This window comes from Vicugna pacos, chromosome 20, assembly GCF_048564905.1.
Source record: "Vicugna pacos chromosome 20, VicPac4, whole genome shotgun sequence".
Classification (NCBI taxonomy): domain Eukaryota; kingdom Metazoa; phylum Chordata; class Mammalia; order Artiodactyla; family Camelidae; genus Vicugna; species Vicugna pacos.
Window position 1 is genome coordinate 20,147,015 of NC_133006.1, and position 21,504 is coordinate 20,168,518.

The 21,504-nt window shown below is 46.6% G+C and overlaps 1 protein-coding gene across 6 annotated transcripts in view; it reads right to left on the reverse strand.

Annotated features, from left to right (window-relative positions):
• The window catches only part of PNPLA1 (patatin like domain 1, omega-hydroxyceramide transacylase), a 37,858-nt gene that overhangs the window by 11,071 nt on the left and 5,283 nt on the right, over positions 1–21,504 (reverse strand). For 4 of the 6 annotated variants that reach the window (XM_072945123.1, XM_072945126.1, XM_031688463.2 and 1 more), the window contains exons 2-5: positions 6,889–7,121; positions 5,036–5,101; positions 3,725–3,934; positions 2,727–2,787 (exon numbers count right to left, since the gene is read on the reverse strand). In XM_072945123.1, coding sequence (XP_072801224.1) covers positions 2,727–2,787; positions 3,725–3,934; positions 5,036–5,101; positions 6,889–7,121 — 570 coding nt within the window. The remainder of the gene's footprint in view (positions 1–2,726; positions 2,788–3,724; positions 3,935–5,035; positions 5,102–6,888; positions 7,122–21,504) is intronic. The other 2 variants (XM_072945125.1, XM_072945124.1) reach the window with 1 other exon arrangement.

Sequence of the window (21,504 nt, forward strand, 5' to 3'; positions counted from 1 at the left end):
AGGAAACTTTGGGCATGACGGATTGTTTCATATCTTGATTGTGGTGCTGGTTTCACAGATATGTGTGCGTGTGTGTGTGTTGTGTGTGACAACTTATCAAACTGTGAGGGAGGAAGCAGGGGAGGAAGGAAGGCCAGTCTAGCCAGGCAGGCCTGGATGTGGGATGAGTATCTCAGACACGGCATCCTCTGAGCTCCAACCTCCCTCAACGCCCACGTCCACACATCTGTGTGAGGAATGTGGATTTTCAAGGATGCCAGCAAGTAGTGACCTTCCCTTTGGGAGAAGGCTGCTGCTAGGGGAGGCCAAGAGTGGAGAGGAAGGCAGCAGAAAAAACTAGGTGGATGTGAGCCCTTAGGAGGAAGGAAAGAGAGGGTGCCCGGATGTGAGCTGAGGAGTTGAGGGTGACACCTTGCAGGTGTGGCTTCCTGGTGGAGCTGATCCCTGTTTAGATAGCAGGCAGGAGGCTAGGGCAGACTTCTGTTTTCTGTTCCCAGATGGTAGGTGGGGATTAAGAGTGTAGCTCTGGGCACCAACCACAATTTCTCAGGATATGTTGGAATCTCCTTCTCGCATCTGGTGCGGGGAGAAAACTCCAGCCTCACCAAAGCTAAGAGGATTTAGGTGGTAATGTCAAAACCTGCACTGAGAAAGCCACACACATACTGGCAAATAGGAAGAGGAAGCAAAAACAGCTGGCAGCCAGCCCAAGACATTTTCTCCCTTATGAGTTGTGTCTGTTTCTACTTGGAGTGATTCCAAGACCATTGGGAAAACCTGCCATCCTCCATATACTGCCACAATTCAGGAGTGGATGCCTGCAATGCTACTCTTAGAGTTTCATCTTTGGGTTTAAGACCCCCATTCATACCTGTTGAAAATGTCCACCTGCTAAGGGTGGAAGGGGGAAGATGAGAGGGCACTGGGTTCCCCCCAAGAAGGTAGAATAAGGGGCTACTAGAAATGAGGGATAATAGAGATGCTTAACAACCCACTTTGCAACACTCTCCAGGGCTTGCCCAGAGAGGAAGAGAAAGGAAAAGTTCTAGGGGAGAGACAGGTATGGAGGGGTTTCCTGGGGCAAGGAATTGATGTCTGCTCCAAGATCCAAGAACCAAATCAGGGAACCCCCAAACCCCAAGTCCTCAATATACACCATCACTGAGGAAAGAATGGAGGGGCTCCCCAGATGGTGGTGGAAAGGACCCTAGGCCCTAACCAAACCCTCCTATTTCTGAGGCTCCATAGGTGAGACCCCCATCTCCTCTGCCACCACACCTCTCAGGTTGTCCTCCTTTTGGACACTTGGGGCTTAGCTTCATAATTGTCACCTATGTAAATGTGGAGGAGGCGTGGTGGGAGGAGTTGTCAGAGGATAGTTAGGGTTAGGAGTAGTCTGTCCTGCACAGAGCTGAGAGGAGGGGCCTGTCTCTGAGGTCAGAGGGGGCAGTGGTCTGGATTGACTATGGTTAGGAATAAAATTCTGAAGTAGTTTCCACCATTAGTCCATTGTACAGCTGAGAAAACTGAGGCCCCAGGAGATTAATTACTTGCTCAAGATCACACAGCTGGTAGGTGACAGGAACCAGGATCTAGACCTTTTTTCCAGATTAGGAACCAAGACTCTGAGAGGGGCAGTGATTTCCCCAAGCTCACACAGCTGGGGGAATGGGGATTCTGGACCAGGGCTACTTGCCTCCAGAGCCCACATTCTCTCCACACTGCTCTCCTGCTCCCACCACACTAGCTGGGAGAATGGACACAGGAGAAAGCAGAGTCAGGACAAGGGGAGCTTAGGAAAGCAGTAAGCAATTTTGAAGAAAAAAGGGAAACATACCTAGGGAAAAAACTTCATTTAACCCCTTAATCTCACTCCTAAAATATTTTTTTAAACTACATGCACAAAAAGTTCACCACAGTATTGTTTATAATACTGAACATTCAGAAACTCAATAATCAAACTATTCTGTACAACTGTGATGGAATATTACACAGCTGCCAAAAAGGTAGTTACAAAGACCATATGGCAACATGGAAAAAAAATTATGATATAATATTAAGTAAACACCCTTTGATGCAGGAATCCCTTTTTCTGGAAATGTGCTCTATGGAATTAATTCTAAATATGGAAAAGTCTTTTTTTCCCCCTTTCCTTTAAACAAGTATGTTTGCCATGGCCTTCATGGAGTTAGTGTACAATACATGTAATTAGAATCTTCTTTCCACCCAAATAACACACAGAGGATACACAGGGGTGGAACCATGTTTTCCAAACCAACATGGGGCAAGGGATCTTCTCTCTCATTTGTTGATTAATATATCACTCAAAGTCTCACACAAATGTAAACTAGTCACATCTAGTTCTACATTAACAATATAGTTTTATTGGAAAGAGGATGAAATGACATGAAAATGGAGTTCTCCAGGAAGATACGAGAAAAACATCATTTTTAAACCCAGAATATATTTTTTACAAAAGCCCCAGACACTGTCCCATCAGTTAATCTAAAGCCCCTTTTCCACTTAGATCCTAATTTTTGGCCGCAGTGGCCTGTCCTGGACAATGAAGGCTGTCAGGTTCCTGCACCCATTTCTGGCTTTCCAGGGAGAAGGACGTCTCCTGTTCACAAACTTGGGGGAAATGTCCCTCTACTCAGCCCTTCTACTTCCTGTTTTTGCCCCACCCTCCAAACTTCCCCTTCCTTGGGGCCCCACAGGGTACTTACTCAGCCGCCTCAAGTATAAAACGACATCTTCATACCCTTGGTAGTAGTAACTGTGCAGGATCTGCAAGGTGGGACACCAGGAAAATAACTAAGGCTGTGGCAGCAGACATGAGCGGTCCCCTTGCCCAGAGCAGCTACTTTCATTGCTCTTAAGCTTTATTTGATGGGATTTTCAAAATGCACCCATCCAGTGTCCCATCTCTCATTATCTGCTAAGGTAATGGGAGCAGTTTTTGATCATGTGTCCACAGTGATGCTGCATGAATGTGTCAAACCATTCACAGCTGGTCAGTACCCTCCCCTGAGCGGGAGAAGGTGAGATGTTTATAGTAGAATCAGAGAAGGTGCATCTGGACCGTGTGAAAAGCAGAGTTTGGAGACTGGGTTCAACTCTCAGTGCTGCCACTTACTGGCTGTGTGGCTGTGTGAATGTAACCTCTCACAGCCTCAGTTTCTTCACCTGTAAAATGGCAATAATAACAGTATCTATCACAGAGGATGCTGGAGGATTGCACAAGACATTGCCCACAATGCCTTTTTTGTAAAGGGCCAGCTAGTAAATATTTGGGGCTTTGCAGGACATGTATAGCCTCTGCCACTTCTTCTTCTTTTTCACTTTAACAACGTTTTAAAAATAGAAATCCCATTCTTAGCTCACAGGCTGTATAAAAACAAGCCACGGGCTAATCTGACCCCTGGGTCATAGTTTGCTGACCCCACATTACATGTCAGAGTGGATGAGTTCAGGCAACATTCTTTTCAGTGATTCTGACATCATCTCAGTTTACAGGGGAGAAAACAGGCTGGGAGCACTTAGGGCACTTGTTCAAAGTTACATGCCTCGTTAGCAGCAAGACCAGGATACAGCTTTAGGAGGAAGTTTAAGGGATCATTTGAGGGGAGAAAACACAGATGAACTGCGTGGGCCACACTGGCACCCCAGCCTCCATCACCCTCCCCCACCCCCCCTGCCCCTCCAGGTCTCTCCCGTCTCTCACCACTAGGTCTGGGGGGAACAGGGCATGGGTCATCCTGGTGATGTTCTCCAGGGAGAACTGGAAGGAAAAGTTGAACATGCGGAAGTCTTGGAAGATGGCAGGGCAATCCCGGGGGCAGATGTCCTGCTGCCCGCTGAAGGTGGAGATGGTGATGGAGTCAGTCCAGAAGGAGCAGGGCTGCATGCCCGTGAAGCCTCCGTCAATGTACCTCTGTGGGGCAGAAAGAGGAGGCAGAGTGAGAAATTCTCATATGGGGGTCAGAGGTCCGCTACCCTACTCAGGGACATCAAAGAAATGGGTCCCCCAGGAGAAGCCTTGACACTGAGGTCCAGGTGGGTAAGTGATGCCCCTATGGTCACTCAGTGAGACTATGGTGCCTCTGGACTCCCAACCCAGTGCTCTGTCCCTGTACCATCTCCCCTCAGCTAACCTAATGGTGCTGAGGCTGGGGCTCCTGGGCCTCTGTGGGGAGGCAGGCATCCATACTGGATAAACCAGGAGTGAATGCTCCCCAGTCACAGTTACCCCTTGTGGAGTCCCTCAGTGGCTGAGGGCAGAGCTGGGGAATGGAGCCTGTCCCCATAGCCTTTTGAGAAGGTGTACACATGGCGGGTCTGAGAAGGCTGTGATATATCCCCGCTCCAGACTGCCATGGGTCCAAGCCATCTCCCTCTGTGTTGAGGTCAGGCATCCTTGGCAACCTCCAGAGACCCTCCAGCCATGACCTTGCCACTGGCCACTGTGTGTCCACCTTCAAGTCCCTTCCCCTCTTGGGGCTTCTGTTTCCTCAACTATGAACAAAGGACCACACATACCAAGGCTCTAACTCTCTGGGGTGCCTGAGAGTTGCATGCATGACATGCAGTATGGGGTCCACCTGCCAGCTGAATCCTAATCTCTGGATCTCATTTTCTCTGTACATAAAACGAGGGGGCATGAGTTAGATCCTCCTAGTCAGAGTGTGGCCTGTGGACCAGCAGCGCCAGCATCAGCTGAAGCCGGTTAGAGAAGCAGAGTCTCAGACCTACTGCATTTTGTTATGGGGAAAATCTGGCAAGCCTGTGGAGTCAACTTGCCGGGCTCAGTAATGGGTTGGTGGGTCCAGAGAGAAGCCCAACCTGGAGAAGGAAGGTCATCTTAAAGCCCAGAAATCCATCTACACTGGGAACTCTGCATAGGAAAACACAAGGACCTTTTCAACTCTTGGTGTTCCCACTGAATTCTCAGACCAGCCCTCCCACATGTGGGTCACAGCGGCCCCGAGGCACCCCTGGATCCCAGTTCACTGCCCTTGCATGCTGAAATACTCACCACACCACGGTAAGTTGGAGGGATGAGGCCGCAGTACACAGGAACAAAGCAGCTGCAGTACAGGGCCTGTGGGGAAAGAATGGGGCTGAGAGGCCCAAGTCCTGGGGACCAGGTTGGGAGGGCTCACCTGCAGGCTTCTGGACCACTGCCAGCCTGCCCCTCCTTAAACCCAAGGTGGAGGCACTGCCCTGGGAAGTGGAGCCCCATATTGATTTCCTGGCTGGGTCCTTGGTAACCTATTTGATCAGTCTGGACCTCATGTCTCAGCTTTAAAGGGAGAGGGTGGCCTCAATGATCTCCAGGGTTCCTTCTAGCACCAGATTTCCATGAATCCAATGGGATTCAAAAACCATTAATGTGTATCTGGCCTCAGCCTGGAATCAAAGGAGGACGAGATGACCATCTTTCAGAATGCTCCAAGAGGGGGTGTAAATAAGTAGGTGGCAGGACACAGGGTGTCTATGAGGTGCTATGATGGGAGTGACCATGGGCATTGTGGACCCAAAGGAGAAGCACCCAACCCAGGGGTTGTCGGGCAGGGAAGTGATGAAGGAAAGTTCCCTAGCAGGAGTGACTGGAGTCTCACCAAGCATGTGAAGAGGGGTGGGTAGGAGAAGGACACTGAGGCAGAATGTATGGCAGGTGCAAAGGCACCGAAGCTTGTTTTATGGTTTGCTCTGGGTGACACAGGCAGGAGTGGGAGGTGGTGGGAGAGGGCTGGGGAGAGAAAAATCTTGAAGAGCTGGTTGCTAATAAACCCAGGGGGACAAGAGGTGGGTAGAGAAGGGGTCCATGCCCACGCTTATTCATCCCCTACCCATGCCATGCCAGTGTCGGGGTGTGAGGATGGGTGGCAAGGGCCTTATATTCAGAGGAGGGAAAGAGGGTAGAAATATGGGATGGAGGGTCATGCAACTTAACTTTGTCCTAAAAGAAAATTGGGCATATCCACAGCACTCTCCAGCAATAATAATGCATAACTAAAATTTATGAGTTTAGAATAGTGCACTGTCAGAGTGCCCTTTCCTAAGTGTTAACCCATTTAGTAATAATCCTTTTTATCGAGGGCCATTGGGAGAGATGGGGCTGAGGGGATACTCTTTCCACAAACTGGGAATAATTCAGGGGTGATACACTGCAACCCAGGCCCTAAAGGAGCCATGGAACCTCTGTTGGTAGCCAACACACGCAGACCTCTGAGAAGATTCAGGACTAGGGCAGAGGTTAAAAAAAAGGGGGGGGGGGAGGTGCCAAGTGTTGCAGTGTAGGATGGTGACCAAATCTAATTTATCTTGGGCTTCTGTGTTCATCTCATCTAAAAGTGTGCCTGACACAGATGCCAGGGGGGTGAAGGTAGGGAAGAACTAGGGAAAATAGAAGGAAGGAAGGCAGACAGGTGGACCATCCCAGGGACCTGTCAAGAGAAGCAGGCCAACAAGGTCCTATTGTATAGAACAGGCAACTATAGTCAATACCTCGTAATGAATGGCTTATAGTGAAAAAGAATATGAAAAGTAATCATAAGTGAATCACTACGCAGTACACCAGAAATAATTAACACATTGTAAATCGACTATGCTTCAACTAGAGAAAGAGAGAGAGAGAGAGAGAACAGAGAGAGAACAGAGAGAGACAGAGAGAGAGAGACAGAGAGAGGAGCAAGACCACCCTCTCTTTTCCTGCCTCCGCTCCCTGGCCCCATCCCACAGCCAAGGCCCCGCCCCATCCGCCCCACCCACTCCCAGGACCCAGCCCCCACTCCCGGCCCCGCCCACTCCCAGGGCTCAGCCCCCACTCCCGGCTCTGTCCCACAACCAAGGCCCCGCCCCACTCCCGGGGCCCAGTCCCTTCACCTCGATGAGCTCTTCCTTGGATGTATACTCTGAAACAACAACACACTCTCCATCCGTCAACCGGGTGAGAGTCACGTAGAGCTTCCCAGTGGCGACTTTGTAAGAGTCCTCAGGCAAGACCTTGTACAGAAACTGCTTCATTATCTGCACCATCTTGCAGGATGGGGAAAAGGGACCCAAGAAGAATTTCCTCACCTCGGCCACGCTCACCCTGAGGACTCTGAGGTACTCCTCTGTGGAGGAAGCAGAGAGGAGCAGGAAATCAGCACCGGGTGTCCAAGAAAGGTCAACAGCGACTCTGCCATCTCATCCTGCATCCAACAAATGGGGACACCTAGAATTCTGACGCAGAGAGGGTCCTCAGGCATCAACCTGTCATTCTGCACACGAGGAAAGCAAGGCACGGAGGAATGAAGTCACTGGCTCCAGAGAGCCCACAGCTAGTCAGGCATCCTGCCTCCTTTCACACTGAGGGCAAAGGACCCCTTTCCTACCCCCAAATAGTTTTCCCCAACTTCCTGTCACCATGCCTGGAAGTCCATCACCACACTGCATTCTTTTAGGGTCTTAGAGGCTTTTTGCCCTGTATGAGATTCCCATTAAAACACTGTTACAGTTGAAAGCCGTCACCAAGTGACACCCTGGGATGCTTGCTTAGTCTAAGCCCGTGAAGTCTGTGAGTGGGAGGGGGTGCTGGCCTTGATGCACAGAAGTTACAGAAAGGGTGAACTGTCTTGAAATTATTACATCACCTTCCCTGTATGGCCGCTGGTACAGACCTGAGAGGGAGAAGGCCCTGAACTATGGACACAAGTGCTGCAAGGTCCCCGGGGGGACCAGAAGGGGCTTGGAAGGGCAGATGTATTATTCAGGGAGGTGGCAGAAGAAGGTGAAACCTGCCTCCCTAACCCCCGGAATTCCACTGGGGAAGTTAGGGTTGTAAGCTTAGTAAGCAGTGCTATCACAGCAATAAGTAAGGTAGGTATTTCTATCCTTATTTTACTGATCAGGAAGCTAAGGTTCAGAGAGGTAATATAACTTGCCCGAGGTCAACCATCTAGTTAGTGGACAAAGTGGGACTTTGACCTAGAGTGTGTGACCCTGGAATTCATACTCCTTCCACTACACTGAGCTGAAAGCTTTCAAAGCCGGGCCTGTACCTGCTTCTTTAGCAGCCAATTGCTAATTTCTACCCTGTGCAAACCCTCTGGAAGAGTACCTCGGTCAGAGAATTTACCAAAGGGATTCCTGCATTGGTGGAAAGGGCTAAGATTCCTTCCAATTTTGAGATTCTGGGATTCTCATGGGGGAGAAGCTATCACTGTGGACATTACTCCCCTCTTTACAAATAGAGCGGCTGAGGCACAGAGGTTAAGTGATTTGCCCAAAGTCACACACAGCAATCTGAGGACAAACCAAAGCTAGAGATGCTCTACTCCTCTTGTGTTTTACAGTTCACAGATTATTCCTTATTAATCCTGGAGGTAGATGGGATAAGGAGCTTCAGCATCATTTCACAGATGCAGAAACCAAGGCAAAAAAAAAAAAGCTAAGTGTCTTGCCTGAGGTTAGACAGCCAGGCAGTGTTTGCTCTGACTCCAGACCCCACCTCCTTTCCCTGGGTGTTGGATTTATCCCTGAGTCTGAGTGAGTCTGGGTTGCCATGGTGACGGGCTTTTCTCACCAACATCCTGAATCACAGCTGCATGTGTAGAGTAGGGACTGATCTGATCAACAGAGCATCTTAGCCATCACTGCCTTACAGGGGAGGGTGTTCTTGGGATCTGGGAAAGCCCTGCAGTTTCAGAAAGGTTAGCTTTACTGCATCAACTTGTACAAACAGCTTTTTCCTTCAAGGGAGGGTGGCAGCCAATCCACCAGTAGGTTATGAAGCAACTGAGCATTTGGATACCAAGGTTTTGGGTCACTGAGTTCTTGCCCGCAAGACCAGTCAGGATAGGGAGTCAAGCCAGGGCAGGGACATGTTGTTTTGAGAATTCTTAATGAGTAGCCTGAAGTGGCTTCAAGGGTTGGTGACCTTTCCCACAATGCCTCAGAGCCAGGAACGCCTGGTTCAGCTTGCCCATATACTCCTGGACTCCCAACAGGAGGCGTTCCCTGGGACTGCTGGAAGGAAATTTGCTCTCAACACACAAGAAATATATGTTCATTGTGGAAAAAAAATGTTAATGAAGATGAGCAAAAGGAAAAAAATTAAAATGTCTTGGAATCCCTTCACCCAGAGATTAACATTTCATTTATGTTTTCTTAGACTGTATTTTATATTGTTTTTTTTTTTTAGTTTTTCACTTGTTGTTTTTTTATATTGTTCTTACATATAAGAATACTTAAATGGGGTCATACTATATACTCTATTTGTAACTTGCTTTTTTCACCTAGTAAATCATGTCTTTCCACACCAATAAGTATCTACTTATAACCTAATTTACAAGCAGCATGGACAACTATTGTAAGGTTATACTATGGTGAGCAGGTCCCCACCAGGGGTTGGCTATTTAGTTTGTTTCCTTGCTTTTCTAAACAACGCTGCAATGAATAATCTCTTGCTAACTTATTTGCCTGTGTCCTTAATTATTTTCCTTAGGATAAATTCCTGGAGATGGGAATACTAGATCAAAGGCATGGATATTTAATCTTGTAATACTTAAATCACTGCTTTTGTATATTATCCATGTACAGTCACCTTTCAGCTACTCAGGGATGGTGGCGGGTGACAGGGACAAATCAGTGGCCAAGATAATGTAGACATAAGTATATATCCTATATACATATAGAATATATCCTATATACTTACATCTGAAAATGGTGCTATTTGGAAATTAGCAATGTCATCAGAGAGGAAGGGGGCAGTAGATGGTCTGATTTCTCCCATTCAGGTTGTGTACCAAAGGATGCCTTTATCCCTGTCTCTCCTGGCTTCTCTTCAGGTCTCTCTCTGTGCATCTCTGTCTTCTGAGTCCCTGACTATCTCTTTCCCTGTCTCCCTTTGTCTCTCTCTTCCTCTCTCTTTCCCCAGGGAGAAGTAACTAATCTTCTGGTTAAACAAGTCTCTGTTGGTAGAAAGTCAAGTGTTAAGCATAGCAATTGCTGGGTTCTGTGAGAAGGGATAAATTTAGCCTGCTTCTTTATGCATCTCTGTTCTTTCCAGCACCTTCTCCCTAGTTTAAAGGCCTCCTTCCAAGCTGCCAGGCTCTGGGAAATAGTGTCCCACAATGACCACAGCAAGATGGGATTTAAAAGCAGCACTGTAGGAAACTCAAGGTGGGCTGCTTCCATCCCCAGCCCACACTTGGCACATCCACTTCTCCTCCCTCCCACCTCCTTTCACACCTTTGTATTATCTAACTGTAAGTCCATCTCCCAAACTAAGAGATTCTCTGAGGGCAGGTCTTTGTGGTCCTCCCCTCTCCATGACCTATCACTGCACTTTGCCCACAGAAGACCCTTCAGAAACTTTGCTGTAAGCTGGGAATTCCTCAAGGGCAAGAATGGGCCACACTCACCTACGCCTATTGGAAAGAACAAACCTCCCACGACACTTGGTGGGTGCTCGGTGTTTGTTCAGTATGTGAACAAAGGAAAATAAAAACTCAACAAAGCAAATAATGGAAATGCTAATGAGGAAGAGCTGCTTGACTTAATTACCCAATAAAAGCTTGAAGACAAGATGGTCCCGTATAGATGAATGGAGAAAAGAGTTAACTATATTGGTAAGTATGGCCAATTCACCAGGTTTTATGAGTCTATTGGCCCAAGAACTTCAGTAGAAAAATGAATAATATCCTGGGGCTGGGAGGTTTTGAAGGGTATCTGGAAGCCACCCCATGTCTCAGTCACTCAGAAACTCTTTTCTGTGACCAGATACATTTCTTGCAAAGAGTTCAGGCTTTGAAGCCAGAGAGATTTGGTTCAAATCCCAGCTTTGTGACATACTATCTGGCTCATCACTGGCAAGGCAAATAACTTCTTCCAGCCTCAATTTTGCCACCTATAAAATTTGAAAAATAATGCTTGCCTTTCTGGATTGTTATGAGGAAGACAGCTTTTTAAAAGCCTGAACATAGTAAGTGCTCAATATTGGTTACGTCAGTAATTCCCCCATGTGACCATGGATCAGAGCTTCTTGATGTTTTCTGGCTTTCAGATTTCTCATCTAAACAAGGGACAATGATCCTTGCCCCACATCTTTATCAAGGTGCACTCAGGTTCACTGGTGGGTGCAAGAGAGCAAAGTAAAAGCATTGTGGAGATGAGAGGATGCTCCCTTGTTTCAGAGTGTGGTGAGGCAATGGGTCAGGTGGAAGGTAGTTTAGGCATGGTTGGCAGCAACACTCTTTTCTGTCAACTTAGGGGACCCTACAGGTTTAGTAGAGGAAAAGAGGGGCGTAGTAAAATCAATTAAAGGGAAAGGAAACAAATAATTAGATATGTGTTTATCTTATTTGTTTGCTTAAGTACCTAATGTTTCCCCTTCCGTGAGGGCAAGGATGGTCCCCATCTCATTCACTCCTTTGTCCCTAGCACTTGATATGGTACATGGAACATGTAGGCATTTAATAAACATGGATGTGTGCATGAATAATGAATAAATGAATGAACCCAGAAATCAAAGGAGGACACTGCATCCCAGAGAGAGAAGAAGCTATTCAAGGTGACCCAGAGTATAAAAACAGAGGGCTTCTCTTCCCCTCCTCCACATAGCTTTCTGCTAAGTGTTAAATCCTAGAAAGATGGGCACTTGGCAGCTGACAATTTAAACTGCTGGGGATCCTGTTCACAGACTGCTCGAATTAAGCTGGCTGTGCGAGATGAATCTGCCGTGGAGGATGGGACTAGCGGTCCCAGTCTCCCGCGGATTGGTAACCTAGCAACAACTTCCAGCTCAGCCAATCACTGCAAGGCACCCCTCTCCGTGGGCCCTGCTCCCCAGCTGCAGGCGGGTGCGGTGGGCCTCAGGGTAGCTAGGGTGCAGCAGCCCTTGGGGAGGCGCCGGCAGGCAGAGTTCCCAGGAAAGCCCTGCAATTCTCTGAGTCCCTGGGAGTCTACTGCTTTTACCTGGTCCCTAATTGTAGGCTGAATTATAAGCTGTATTTCCCTGTGGGCATATCTCGACTGCCTGACTCCACTATAATAATAATTAAGATTATCTAAACAACAGTCATTTACACAAGCAGATTTTCACACTTATAATCCTAGTTTAACCTCAGAGACAGCGAGTCCCTGGGCGGTGGAGCAGGGGGTGGGGTGGAGGGAGGCCTTGGTTTATTCACCGTTTTATTTCTATATCCCACACTGCAGGGGCACGGATGGAAAAAAAATTTTTTTTGGCTTGAAGCTGCAGTGTCACCACTGGAAGGTTCACAAAGAACCTCTGGAGCAGCAATTTTTCAGTCAAGGAGACTTTGTTCAAAATAAACCTCAAATGGAAGCCCAACAGATAAAACAACTGAAAACAGGGCCGTTCTGAGTTGAAGGCAAGTGAGTTCTCAGGCCCTGACCAATCGCTGCAGCCCACTCTAGAAATGAAGGCCATGAAAGCATGGCCCTGAAACTCCTAAGGATCTAGGAGCCTAGTCAAAAACACTAAACCAGACTAATTCTCTCATTTTACAGGTAAGAAATCCAACCCAGGATAAAGCTCAATAAATATGGCTGAACGTCAAGCTTGCTGGCTGAATGGAAAAACGAATAATGGATGGATATACCCCAGGCCACACAGTCTATGTTAGCAGAAACTGGAACGAGAATATATGAGAAAACACACATTATCCTGCTCTTTTCTGAACGCATTATAGGCTTTAGCCAAAAACAAGCAACTCTGACCCAATAAGCACTTAAAAAAACAAAAACAAAAACAAGATTCTTTTTTTATGGATAATAACAATATTCCACATAGACCTTTTTCTAACCATAGAGCTTTCTAAAGAACTGGCATAAAAGGTTCAGATCATCTTATATCAGGTTGCCATGGAAACAGCAGCGCCTCCCACTGCTTCATCACTGGATTCCTATCAAGGTGTCTGTGGAATTTTCCCCAGGGCCTGGGGCCTCACCCTGCCCCTGTGTGCCTCTCCACCAGGCACAGTGTCCACAACTTTCCACTAAAGGATCTACTGATTACCTTGAGATGAAAGAGGCAGAGAGAATGTGTCTAGAAAGTTCTCTGGAACCTCACAATGTTTTCAGGGCCATTGCCTGTGCTTTTTTTTCCTGTTTTCTTTGGTGGACGCAGAAATTTGTTTGGGATCCTGCTCCAAGGTAGAAACCAATACTGCCACTCATCCAGGCTGTGGCCCGTTTTACCCTACAGACTCGGCACTACTGAGGGGACACTGGGATAAGGTAGGAACTCTGACTAGTCACCCTCTAGTCTTAAGAGTTGTTTTGTTTAGTTTTTGTCGTGCTTGCGTGTGTGTGTGAGATGCAGTCAGGGGACCTCCAGGTGAGCCTCTGCTCTACAGAGAAAAGGCCATCTCAGAGCATCTCCTCAATCAGGATTTGCCCAAATTAGGGCACCACTGCAGAGGAATGCATATGCCTCTCTTTTTCAAAATCACAATAATTAAAGTTTACTTCTACTGACTGGTGGTAGGCCCTGCAGTCACTGCCTCAACTGTCCAAGACTTCAGTTGGTTGGGTCTGTTACCTATGTCTCTCGCCATATTACATGAATCTTGAAGTTCTCATGAAACCACACAGTTCCATCCCATCCCACTGATTACTAGTTACCACTCTTTAGTGCCTCCTTGGTGCCAGGTATGCTGTGTCAGACTCCGAGGTCTTGTAGTTTCATTTAAATTTCATGACACTCCTTTGACAGAGGTACTCTGTTATCTCCTCTTTACTGATGAAGAAATGGAGGCTCAACCAGTAACCTGGCCAAGGTCACACACTAGAAAGCAGCAGAGCTAGGCCTCGAAGTCCTGAGGACCTCAAAGCCAGTGTTCTTTCCAACACAGCTCACTGTCTCCACCAGGGAATGGCCTCCATCTCCAGAGCCTCCAGTGAGGTGGGGTGGGAAGGGACGTTCCACAAAGGCTCTTGGGATCTGCCTTCCTAGGATTTAGTTGAGGCACATCTCCTAAGGGCTCGGATGTCCCTAGGAGACAGGAAGATTCTCTTTAGAGCAACAGAATTCAAATCGCATCTTCAAATGTATATACATATACTCCACACCCAGAGCCCCTTCTCAAGCCAGGCCAGTCTCTTCTCTCATCAGTCAACACAAAGTGCACAATCCTTTTCTTCTTTTTATTTATTTTTTCAACCTTCCATGCAAACTTCACCCTAAAGCCCAGCTTAAGATCTGGGCCTCCTCCTTAAAGCCTTCCCTGATTACCTCCAGTGTTAGGCCTCTCTCATCACTGCCCACACCATTTATTTCGGGCTGTCCTGAGTGGTCTGTCCTGTCTCTCTGGCTAGCTGTAGTCCTTGAGGACAGGACTTGTATCCAGAACACCCTCCTCCCCCATTATTGCCTAGTTCAGTATTGAACACTTAGTAGTAGGTATTCCAGAATGAATTAATGAACTATTTCATGTTCCATAAGCAGGGACTATTTCTGTTTTGTTCCTCATTATACCTCAGCACTTGATTCAGTACCTGGCACACTGTAGGGATTTAATAAACGTTTGCTGAATAAATTAGTAATGAATGGGGAGGAGGGTATAGCTCAAGTGGTAGGGTGCATGCTTAGCATGTACAAGGTCCTGGGTTCAATCCCTAGTACCTCCTCTAAAAATTAATAAACCTAATTACCTCCTCCTCCAAAAATTTTTTTTAAAAAATGAATGATTAAATGAATGAACTAAAGGAGGAGATCAAAGAGCATCTTCTCTACTGAGCTGTTGGGACCCTCCACCTGGTGGTCAGGAAGATGGAATTCTTCAGTGACTCAGCCAGACTTGGGGTTTGAGGGAGCAAACCAGAAAGTATGTTTGCTCTGTCAGGCTTGGTCCTAACTCTTACCTCCACATCAATGGACACAAGACCCTGAGCTGGGGCTGAAAAGGAGATTCTTCTTTATGTGGTAGTCACAGAAGGACAGAGTTGGGTTACCCTCAGGTTTGATGGGTCAACTCCTAATTTAAATGAAAGTCAAGCCAGCCTGGAGATTTGTTTATCATTTGTCTGCCTCTTTTCCCTGTAGACTCCAAAACAGAGCTCAACCATCTTTGCTGAACTTGATCCCAAAGTGAAGCAAAGAAAACAACACTATTTTAATACACTCTAAGTGAGCTGGTTTAAAAATGGATCCACCAAATGTAGTGTGAGATCCTGGATTGGATCCTGGGACAGAAGAATGATATCAGTAGAAAAACTGGTGAAATCTATAGTTAATAGTAATGTACCGATGGTAATGTCTGAGGGTGGGTGAATGTACTGTGGTTATGTAAGATGGTAACGGTAGGGGAAACTGGAGGAAGGATGTACAGAACTATCTCAGCAACTTTTCTGTAAATCTATCAGTATTCCAGAATAACAAGCCTTTTATTGTTAAAGTGAAAAAATACAGATTGACCAAGACTATTAAACACACAGTGTCTGCCACTCAGCAGGGGCTCAGTTAATGCCTGCGGATTTTGCGGGGAATGAATCAATGTGGGTCACTGCATGAGCTGCTCTCCAAATAGTTAGATGTTCCACTAACTGACCAGCACATTCAGAGTTTTATCTGATTTTCTATTCAATTCTCTTCTACTTAAGAGTCTGAAGGATTATTTGGGGAAAATCTTTATCCATTTGGTTGGAGAGTTGAACATGTAAAACACAAGTTACTTTGAGTGAACTGAAAGATACTGATTTGAACGTGGTAGTGGGAGTGATCACCACCACCATACAGTGACATCATTTCTATAGCATTTTATAGAAAGTTTTCTTCACATACATCATATCATTTGATCTCATTTTCTTAACCAATGTGCAAATGACTGCCTGGCCCATGGAATTGGGTAGGAAAGCTGGGGTGCTGCTTGCAAAGCAACTTCTGAAATCATGATTAGAGAAGATATAGAAATATAGAAGTTAAGAGAGATTGCAGTCTGAACTCATTGTGTTATCTAATCTCTCTGAACACCTGTTTCCCACTTTGTAAAATGGATATAAATATAGCATCTACTTCATAGGGCTGTGAGAAGATAAAAGCAAATGATTCATGCAAAACTTTGAGCACAGGACCTGGCACATTCCAAGTGCTTGATAAATAATATTAGTGTGACACTACAATGTGAATCAGAACAGAGTTTATTTTACAGAAAATGTTGCCATCTCAGGCAGAAAAATAACTCCAGGAATGGTTTTTGATGAAGACATTTTAATTCTGAAAGCACACCCAGCAGCTAGGGCTGAACTTCAGGTTATATCTGGGCAACACACACGCACACACACACACCACACACACACACCACACACACACACACACACACACACACCTGCAACAGGAAAAACTGGCGGTTCTCATCCATGTCTTAAAGAACTTTGGAGAGACTTCCAGCTCCAGTAATGAGAGTGCTGAGCTAGAAAGGAACCTCTCCAGCTTTAGGGACATCATCATCAGCAACCACAACAAGAAAAGCAACCACAGCGAAGAGTCTGATATAAAATAAAATCATGAGACGTGGTTGACTTCACAAGAAAGAAAGAAGAAATGAAGAAGGAACTGAAAGCCCACGAGTGCCATGAGAAAGAAAGCTGATGATATGGTTACCAGACCAGAAACTGGCAGGGACAGGGGCTGCGGTTCTGGGCTGTGAGGGGCAGCTGAACTGAGACCCTACTAAAAGCCAACAGCTGCTGGGCCAACGAAACATGCCAATGGCTTGTCTCTGCCCAGGGCTCTGGTTGAAAAACCCAGTTTCTCATAAAAACACAAAGTCCCAAATCTGTATTACCTGTGGTTTAGAGCTTGAATTGACAAAACCTGCAGGGTAATTACCATGAAAATTTGTCCTGAGTTGCTGATAATCCTGACCAGGGCCAAGGCAAATTAGCTCAGACAGTCCTTCCACTGCCAGGCCACACAGAATTCCCATAGGAAAAATAAGTCCTTATAGAAAACAAACTGTAGGGGGAAGGCAGGGAGAGGGATAGGCTCAGAGTTTGGGATTAACAGATACACATTACTATATATAAAGTAGATAAACAACAAGGACCTACTGTATAGCACAGTGAGCTATATTCAATTTCTTGTAATGAGCTGTAATGTAAAAGAAACTGAAAATGTATATACGTATGTACATATGTATAACTGAATCACTTTGCTGTACACCTGAAACTAACTTTGTAAATCGACTACACTTCAGTAAAAAATAATAATTAGCCAAGTTCTTGGGCAGATGAGCTCATAATTAAATATTTAATAATATTAAAAATATTAATCAGACCAGGTTGGAGTCCAGTAATCTGTTTTAATAAGCTTAATAACTTCTCTAGGACATTCTTTGGTTAAATTTTTAAAAAGCTGTGTTACCTATGCTTTTCCATTTCAAGATAATCTTCTTTTACTTGTTCATCCATTTATTCAACATTCTTTCATCAAAAACTTATTTTGTGATGAGTATTTGGCAGGCACAGTGCCAGGCACATCCATGAATTCTTTTGTCCCTCACCATACTGTCCAAGGGATATGTCCCCACCCCCAGGTTACAGATGGGAAAACTGAGGGTGAGGCAGGTCACTGGTGGGCTAAGGACCTACAGTGATTAGTGGCAGAGTTAGAACACCAGCCCAGTACTCCTCCTTCCTGGGAGCTACGTTCTCCATAACCCTGGAATGTCTTTTTCCTCACTGAGTGACAAAGATAGGCACAGGGGTGGCTGAGAAAAGTAGTCACTAGAGCCAAGGTTCTCACTGCCCAGCATACACCTAAGCCACCTGCCAATGACAGTAACTTCAGCCACACTGGGCTCCAGGGCCCCAGGAGGGGTGGCAGGAGCTGCCCAGGGCAGCTCTGGACCAGGTGTGGGAGGCAGACCAAAACATCTATAGCATCCTGTCTCCATAGGAGGAGTCGTGTTGGGTCCTGCTGTGTCCACGTTTGTGGGGTGGGGTACCCCACTGCTCCTCAGCCCTCTCATGTGCTTTGAAAAGTCCTTTTGGAGCCCATTTCCTGTCAGAAAGACAGCTTGCTTTCCTTTCTAAAAATGCAAACACTTCTGAGCGCAGGGCTGTTGCATCTGCTGATCTCACAGCCTGAAACACTCTTCTCTCAGAGCACGTGGCTCTCCCTCCCTTCCTTCCACCTCAGAGAGGCCTCCCCTGCCCAGGCCACCTGAAACTTCACCCTGTGATCATTCACCACACCCTTCACCTACTTAATTTTCTTCTTGGAGCATGCATGCTGGTGTTTTCTGTATGTTTGGTTATTACGGCTTGATTTTACCAAGAGAATGTCAGTTTCATGAGGGCAGACAGCTGTTTTGTTTGCTGCTGGATCCCTAGGACCTAGAATGGATGGATGGATGAGTGGTCTATTTTATCACTGTGATTCAGCCAGAATCTGTTCCTCAACTTCTCTGTCTGCACATTAAGTGGATTTGACTCAAACAGTGGCTTTCAAACTTTAAAAAAAATCATTGTAATACTTTATGTGAAATTTTAGAAAGAATGGACAATAGCAGAGCTGTACTTGCTGAAGCTGAGGAAGGCCCCAGGCCTTCCGTATGCCCTCTCCCTGCTCCCCACTTCCCTGCCTCCCCTCAGCCCCACAGAACTCTGGAGTTCCTCAGAACACGGTTTGAAAATCACTGGCCTAAGTGAGGTCCACTTCTAGCCAGTCACTCCCTCTTTCAAAGTCTAAATACAATTATCCATAAAATGAAGGATTTGGACTCGCTGACCTTCCTTCTAGGACATTCTAGTATTATAAGTCATATCCATAACTGCAGAAAATTATCTTAAAGTCAGAATAGAAACCACAAAGAAACATTCAGTATCACGCTCGCCAATGGCCAGCAACTGTCAGGAGTCTATGAAGCAGTTCTTGGTGGGAGCCGTGGGACCAATAAGATCTCAGATTGCTCAACCAGTCTGGCTGATGAAATGAGGCACACTATCTGAAACAATTAAGACAGGATACTGTCAAGGGCTAGAACAGATGGACAGATTCTATGGGCAAACTAGAAATCATGGAAAGAGATGCACTGAGGTAAAATGGGAGGGTGTATTGGGAAGAAGTGTTATCTCTGGAAAGACAGAAGGTCATTCTAGGTAGGGGACACAGTGGATGCTGTGGTGTACTGCTCAGGCCCCCTAGCAGGACTGGGGCACTCACACCCCAGCTGCCAGGAGGGCTGCCTGCTGATGGTTCTTCATCACATCTCCAAATATAGCTACTGTGGCAAAGACTACTAGTTGTCCCTAATATCCATTCTCCCCTTCTTCCTTAGTAATTGAACCTCCAATTTTTATCTGGATGCATGGCCTCCCAGAATGAAGTCTACATTTCCCAGGCTCTCTTGTAGACAGGTGTGGCCATGTAATCAAGTTCTGATCCATGGGATGTAACGCCACATGATGTGTGTGTCACCTTCAAGGTTTGCCCTTAAAAGGAGTAACTGTGCCCCCCTTTTCCCTTTCCAACTAGCTGGAATGAGGACATGGCGGGGACCCCTCTTGGACTGTGAGCAACACAATGGAAGGGACCTGGGTCCTAACTCTGTGGAGCCACCACATCAGTCTTGGGGGGCTGCAATGCCAAGGCCACACAAGGGAGCAATGCTGTTGTGTTATGTTGAAGCCTCTGCTACCCAGACCAATGCAACTGCAATATCAATCCAAGTTTGCAAGGCTCCTTCACAGCAACCACTGCTTATTCCAAAACCAGCAGTGGGGAGGGCTTGGCAGGCATTATTCCCTCCCATTGCTCAGTAGCTGAGCTGAGGCTCAGGGTGGTCCAAGGACACTCACTGCTGAGTGGATTCCTGGGGCCAGAGGGAAGGGTGGGCAGATAGAATTTGGATTTTGGGGTCAGACCAGCTTTGGTTTGAACCCTGCCTCTCTGCTTACCAAACTCCACTCTGAAAGACCATATGAAAATAATGTGTGTGGCGAGCTAAGCTCACAATCTGACTGTAGATACTTTTGTTCTCAGAACTCAGACAGCCTGCTTCCTAGGCAAGTGCTCTTTCCCAGGGGGATTCCAGTCTCTGAGACAAGTGCTCTCCTAGAGTGGGCTGTGGAAGCACCAAGAATTTAGTGCCTGACAGGAATCAGGGAAGACTCCCAGGGGAGGTGACATACGTCTGCAGTAGGCCTTGGAGGATGGGGAGATGCAACACAGGGAGAGAGGAGGGGGCCGGCATCCCTGGAGGGGAATGGCTCAAGCAAGGGCACAGAGGTATGACACACCCTGAGACTACTGTGAACTTGAAGAGAAGAGCTCTCAGTCTCAGTCCTAATCCTCAGCCCCACCCTCCTAACATTTATTTAGTGGTTTAGGTGTTTGGTGGGTTAGGTGTTGAAAAGGTAGCCTGAGAGGTATCGGGAATAATTGACTTTAGAGGACAGAACAAAGTCACCTGATGAGCTCAGTTAAAAGTCAGCTGAGTCCCCTGTTCCTCGCCTCACCCCGCAGGGGAACAGCCACTGAAGCTGGTACCTGCCCAGCACTGAGATCTGTGCTGGGAGACTAACCAGAAAAGCAGACTGGATGGGGGCTTGGGCTAAGGGAAAGAGATGGACCAGCGCCTTAACCAAGGTCAGTCTTCCTCATTGATGGCCTAGCCAGGAGAAATCACAGAATCTAGTTCAGCCTAAAGCCACTGTGGTAAAACTCTTTCTCTCTATCCTGGAAAAAGTCATTCCTCACTTATAACTAGATACAGAATTTTCATAATTCCAAGACTGTGACGGGCATTTCACAAGTTCCCATATGAAATGCTGGACCCATTTCCACTACCTGGTCACGCAGTGCTAGAATCTTCGGGAGGTAGTACATTTTAGTTTTGCAAAGTGCACTGGGGCTCAACGTGGCTGCACATTGGAATCACCTGGGAGTTGAATAAACACTGGTGCTGAGTTCTACCCCCAGAAATCCTGGTTTAATTCGTTTTGGGGAGAAGCCTGGGCAGTGGATGTTTTAAAAGCTCCCCAGGTGATTTGAACGTGCAGGCAAGATTGAGAACAATTGATTAAATGAAGAAGTTTTTAATGACTAGTAGAAAGTATAAACAAAATTATAGCATAGAGTACGCCAAATATTCTATCATGAAACCTCTTTTAGATTTATGTTCACACTAGGTCACAATGCAAAAAATACTTCTCACTGTAGGTTTCAGTCCGGGAGACTGGAGACCTCAGACTGACAGGTCCTGTCAGTCACGGTGCTGAATGAAGGGGACCTGCCGGAGTAGCAACCAGGCAGGTGCCTTCCAGTCTCTGCGTCAGCCTCTCTGAGGGCAGGCAGGGGCTGTCCCTCTTCTGAAACAGCCCTTTCCCATCTCAGACAACTCTTGTGGTGCCAAAAGCTGCCTCTCAGAAACTCACATCAACCTGACACCAGGCAAATTGCACTCCTCACCACTCCCAGGAAGCATCACATTTCTTCCCCACCATGTGACTTCATTGTGTTGTCATCCAGCATCCTAGCTAGAAGCC